Source organism: Echinops telfairi, unplaced genomic scaffold (assembly GCF_000313985.2).
Source record: "Echinops telfairi isolate 266 unplaced genomic scaffold, ASM31398v2 ScPeMD7_7413;HRSCAF=8451, whole genome shotgun sequence".
In the NCBI taxonomy this organism is placed as follows: domain Eukaryota; kingdom Metazoa; phylum Chordata; class Mammalia; order Afrosoricida; family Tenrecidae; genus Echinops; species Echinops telfairi.
In genome coordinates, this window is record NW_022111313.1 from 1,835,199 (window position 1) to 1,841,084 (window position 5,886).

Consider the following 5,886-nt stretch of genomic DNA (forward strand, 5'->3'; position numbering starts at 1 on the left):
GGTCCCACCGGAAGTCTCCCCAGCAACTCTAGGGGGTGAGCTTGGCTCTCCACAGCATCCTGCTCCCCAATGCCTCTGCTTCCACCCCTCTCCCGAAGGCTCCTGTGTGTGGAGATGGGTCTAGTTATCCAAATGGGGGGCCTCGATGGACCTCCTCAGGCCTCCCCCACCACCCGAGCACCCCTTTCCCAGCGACTGACCCGGAGCCCTGTCTCTCCTCTTCCCAGGGAGTCCGACCTGTTCCTACTGGACAGCAGAACCCTCTGGGCCTCAGAGGAGGGCTGGCTGGTGTTCGACATCACGGCCACCAGCAACCACTGGGTGGTCAACCCCCGGCACAACCTGGGCCTGCAGCTCTCCGTGGAGACTCTGGACGGTAAGGCCCCTGGCCCCTGCCCCCACCCTGCACTCAAAAGACCAGCCTATTCACCTCAATCCTAAACTTCCCCCTCTCCCTCCCCTTGCCTGGCAACACCCAGGACCGGGTGAGGCTGTGTGCTTAAAGTGTGGCGTGCTGGCGTGCAGGACCTCTGTCCACCTGCTGCATCAGAACCTGCACCTGAGCCCAAGCCCCAGGTGGCACCTGTACACCGGGCCTTCTCATCCGCAGCATGACCCTTCTGTGCTATGCAGCTTGTGAGGCTGAGCGGCACCCACCCCTTAGATGCCACATGCCTCTCTCCATGCGCTGCCAAGTGCCCCCTGGGGGACAACGTGGCCCCTGAGATTCGAGCCACGGTATCCATTTCCCCCCCCAGGCCCTGAGCAGGACTCTGCTGAGTCTCAAATGCTGGGAGAATCAGCCCGGCCCCTCCCACTGGGTGCACACATTCTAGAAATGACATCACTGGCCTCCTTTGAGAAGGGCAGGCAAGAAGGCCATGCACCGAGGGGAGGACCAGACATGAGCCTGGCCACGCCCATTTCTCTTTCCTCCCGTGCATTTCTACTCTGGATGTGTGGCTTTTTCCATCATCCAATTGGAAGGAAAAATGTATTCATCTGTTTTGACGACGTAACTCACACCGTGACTCAATCAAAGCCAACTAAGTGTGCAGCCGTGAATAACACCCCTCCCACCACCTCTTCCCCAGCTGCTGAGTTCCACCAAAGAGGCGACTCTTGGCTTTTGTTTGTTTGTTTGCTTTTTACAAAAGCCAAACCCATCGCCATCAAGTTCATTCCAGCTCATAGCGCCCCTACCTGACAGAGGGGGGCCCGCCCCTGATGGGTTTCCAAGACTGCACCTCTGTACAGGAGTAGAAAGTTTCATCTTTCTCCCACACAGGGGCTGGTGGTTTTGAACTGCTGACCTTGAAGTTAGCAGCCCAACTCGTAACTGTTGTAACTTGCCATCAAGCCGATTCCAAGCCCTGGTGACAACAGCAGGAAACCCCGCCTGATCCCATGCCCGTCCCCCATCATCATGGCCGCTGTGCCCGTTCATCTGGAGGCGGCTCCCCATCAAAGGGAAGCAATTACACATGATTCCACTGGCTTCCTTATTCCCGCCCATGCCAACCTAGGATATAGCGTGTCCCTCACCTTTTCTTCAAAGGTCTGTGGAAGGCTGGAGCTTGAAAAGAGGGCACCTAGACCATTCAGGTGGGAGCCCAGGTGGCATGGTGCTGACACGTTGGGCTGCTAACCGCAAGGTCAGCAGTTCCTAACCACCAGCCGCTTCTTGGGAGACAGACGGGGGCTCTCTGCTCCGGTAAAGAATTACAGTCTCAGAAACCCCACAGGGCAGTTCCACATTGTCCTGTAGGGATGACATGTGCTGGAATCGACTCTGTGGCAATGTTTTTTTTTCTGGAAAATACCCACAAGCTTCAGAAAACCAGGCTGACTCGCCTAAGGCAGCATGCCTTCTGGGAAGGGGCCTCAGAGTTGAGGGCCACGCTCCCATCTTCTGGTCTCTGTCCTTGTCCTGCTGTGCCTCTGCCTTCCCTCGCTGTCCCATCATGCTTCTCCTTTCCCAGCCCCTCAGTCTAGACAGGCCCTGGAAGGGGCCAGAGTTGCCCATGGCACTGTACTGAAAGCAAGCACACTATGACCGGTGTGCCCCATTCAGTCTGCCGCTGGGTTTTGTGGCCTGTGAGGTCAAAGTGGTTCTTCTCCTTTTTGTGTGTTAAGTGGCTGGCAGAAATGAAAAGACGAATACCATGTCATGGCCCCTGCCGTTCCCACTCAGTGTCTATCAATAAAGTTTTATTGGAACACGGCCCCTCACACCTATTTCCTGAAGGACCTTTCTCCCCTGTCCCCTGCTGGAAAGCGTGTGGGCTCACACTGGGCCCCATGTACTGCCTAGTCCCTCTCGTGGGAGAAGCGCTCAGCTGGGGCAGCAAGTGGGGCGTCCACTCAACTTGCGGCTGTTGGGAATCTGCGAGGGGCCCCAGTGGCCCTGAGGGTGGTGTGTCGGACTGCTAAGCACAGGGTCAGCACTTTAGACCCCTTTCCGCCCCCAGGAAGAGGCAGAGTATCGGGAGCCCCCAGGGCAGTGCTCTCAGTCCTCTGGACTGGATGGCAGCCCAAGGGGGGTTGATGTGTGTGAGGATCTCCTGACGGAGAACGAGGCACAGGGACGTCCCGGTGGATTTGGGTGGCAGAGTCACACCTGACTGTGGCGAGCGAGGGCTCCCCGCTGCCCTGTGGCTGTTTCCCCACCTGGGGGCGGGTCCTTCCTAGACTCCCCAGCTCTCCTCAGTCCCTGGCTTCTGCTTTTTGATCCGGCCTGCTCTGCTGGCTTGGTTGGCACGCGGGGGTGGAGGGGGGTGGGGGGCAGGTTTGGGTTTTCCTCTTCCTAGGTAACACCCATGCTACTTAGGTCCAGAGTTGGTGCTGGAGCTGCCAGCATCTGTGTTCCACAGAGCCGGTTCTTCCCCTCTTTACCCCCAGCTGCCGCTCCCTCCTCCTCTGTGGGGGAAGCCACGCTGCCCACCCCCCTTCGAACCCCATTTCTGCTGCTTACAGCCCTGTGACCCCGGTGAGTCACCAAACGTCCCTCACCTGGACAATGGGGTTAATAGCCGCCTCCTCAGCCTCCAGACTTGTGGAGAGGGATTAGGTGAGCTCATGCAGGTGAGAGCTTAATTGCTCCCCGGTGGCAGGTACTAAGCTGTAGTGCTGTCTGTCATTGTCTGGTAATCCCCACCCTCACCCAGTGAGGCCCATACTATTGCCAGCGCCCCATGGTGCGCTTTGGAAACAGGCTCCTGGGCTCCCTGCACTGCAGCACACCTGGGGACTCCCCTCCACCCAAGGGTCACAAGGTACAGCCTAGACTGAGTGCCCTGTCCCTCCCATCAGAGGCCTCCACTGAGACTCTGAGACCAGAAGGGTGCCCCTCCCCAGACTCGGGTTGCAAGACCCTGCCCTAGCTTGGTGTGGTGGCCAGGGGCCAGGCAGGACTATCCCCAAAGACTGTCAGGGGAGGAGTGAGGTGACCAGGCTCTGGGCGTGGTTGGGTTCAGCTGGGTTGAGATGAGAGGCAAGTGGGCTGGCATTTCGGAGGCCCCAGGCTTAAGCCTGGTCAATTTCTTCATATCTGAACTGTGAAGACACCCCGACATGAGTGTCCTCCAAGAACACTCCAATGGGGTCACACCCTCAAAGTGGAGTGCCCAGGGCTTACACTGGAGTCACAGCTCAATCCACAACGAAGGGCATTGAGGGACTGGAGGGCCTGTGTCCACCCCATGTGATGCTCCTCATGGCCCCGGGGCCACTCGCCGCAGGGCTGTGGTCACTCAGAGCAGACCTGGCTCCTTGTGGTCGCTCCACATCCTGTTGGTGCTGAAGTCCAACTGGGGGAACAGTGAGGAGACCTTGACCACCCAGAATCTGGGGCCACGACTTCTGGGGCTGGAGGAGCCTGGGCAGCAGCCTGGAGCCGGGCCCTTGGCAAATGTCCCTAGTGCTGGATGATCTCACTTGACGCCTGAGCCTTGGTGAATCCAGAGAAGGGGCTAAAATGAATGTGTTTCCCACAATTAACAAAGAACGCTTGAAGGCCGGATGCCTTTGAGGGGGCAGCCTATGGCCCCCGGCCTGGAAAACAAAGAAGCCACAAGACAACAAGGATGCCAGCCCCTCTGTGGGGGGTCATGCCCCCTCCTTCCCTCAGAGCCCTCATTCAGGCGGCCAGGGGCTGCCCCGAGCTGGGTGTGCAATTCTGCCTGTGTTAGTCTGGGTTAACTAGAGAAAAAAATCCAGAGACATGTGTATAACAAAGAGCTTTATATCGAAGAGTAATTGTATATTAAGAAAATATCCAAGCCCAGTCCAGATCAAGTCCACAAGTCTGATATTGCACCATATGTCCAATGCCAGTCCGTAAATTCCTCTTCAGACTCACACAACATATGCAATGATGCCGAATGCAGGAAGATCATAGGCCAGTGGGTAGAAAGTCTTGTGGATCCAGTGGCAGTGGAAGCATCTCAGCTCTTTTAGCTCCAAGCCATCAGTGTAGCTCCATATGTCTTGTCAAAAGGAATGTCTTGCAGGGAGTGTGTGTCTGGCCACCAGTGAGCTATTTATCCTCATAGCGCCTCCAAATGAGGTCATCAAACTGACCTGTTGACAGACTAGACTCCACCCCTTTGCAAGTTGACAGATTATGTAACTGCCACACTGCCTCAGCCTCCTGGTCTTAGAGCGGGCAGAGACGGGCGCTGACTGGCCCCTGCCCTCCACTCGCCTTCCCACAGCACTGCTTCTGCACCTTCCTACCCACTCTGGGAAAGCATGAGAACTCAGTGCCCCTTGAGGCCCGGCAGCTCTCCTCACCCACCACTCAGCTCTCACTTTCCTGAATTTTCCGGGACTCGGAGGCTGGAGCGGTGACTGCTCAGACGTGACTCTGCTGCACCAGGCTGTGGGCTCCGTGTCTGCCCTCCTGGGAATGGCACCTGTCACCCCATTTTCCTCCTCTGTGAAACCAGGACCAGGCCTCCTTCCAGAAAGGCGCTGGTGAGGGGCAGTGTTGAGTGCAAAGCCCTCATCCACAGTAGGCTTCCATTTTTGTTGAGAACCAATACAGGTAGAACCGACTCTGTCTGTTAGAAATACTTCCACCAGCCGGCGATGGAAAAGAAGGTCGTCTCACGAGGTGGGTGAGTTATGAGGAGCTCGGCTGCTAACCGGAAGGTCAGAGGTCTGACCCATCAGCCGCTCCGTGGGGAAAAGTACGGAGGCCCACTCCTTCACATCACAGTCTCAGGAGCTCTCCGGTCATCTCCTGGGAATCAAAAACCCAAACCAGGCTCACTGTCCTCGGATCAATTCTGACGCTACCCTAGAAAGCAAGGAAAATCTTTATGGCAGTAGACAGCCTCGTCTTTCTACTGAGGAGAAGCTGATAGGCTCAAATTGCTGACCTTGTGGTTATCAGCTTAATGTACGATCCATTATTATGCCACGAGGTCTCCTTCCACTGGGGACATCAGGGATGTTCCTAACAAGTCTGAAATAAGGGGGTCTGCTACTATTGAGTTAATGCTACTCTTGGCGGGCCGTTGGACCAGGGTCAGGAAGCTCTCTCTGTCGAGTGCCAGGTAGTACATACCGTAGGCCGCACGAGTCACGTGGTGCCAGCTATACCACCCAACGTTCCTGTTGGCGGCATGAAGATCACCGTAGACGGTGCATAAACAACTGTGTGTGCCTGTGTTCCAATAAAACTTTATGGACAAAACCAGGCTGCAGTGCCCTGGTTAGATGATCAACAACAGGCATGACTTGTTCCCTTTGGCCCTCTTGACTGCTCCATCTTGAGTCTGTCTTGGCTCCCCTGATGGTTACTGATGAGATGGGGGCGCCCCAGGGAGCTGTGGTGATGTCTAGAGACAGTTTTGGTGATCACACCTGGAAGATGAGGGC

At 56.5% G+C, this 5,886-nt stretch overlaps 1 protein-coding gene across 1 annotated transcript in view; it reads left to right on the top strand.

The window, feature by feature from the left end:
• BMP7 (bone morphogenetic protein 7) overlaps positions 1-5,886 on the top strand; it is an 88,417-nt gene that overhangs the window by 69,385 nt on the left and 13,146 nt on the right. The window contains exon 3 of the mRNA XM_004717143.3: positions 228-376. Coding sequence (XP_004717200.1) covers positions 228-376 — 149 coding nt within the window. The remainder of the gene's footprint in view (positions 1-227; positions 377-5,886) is intronic.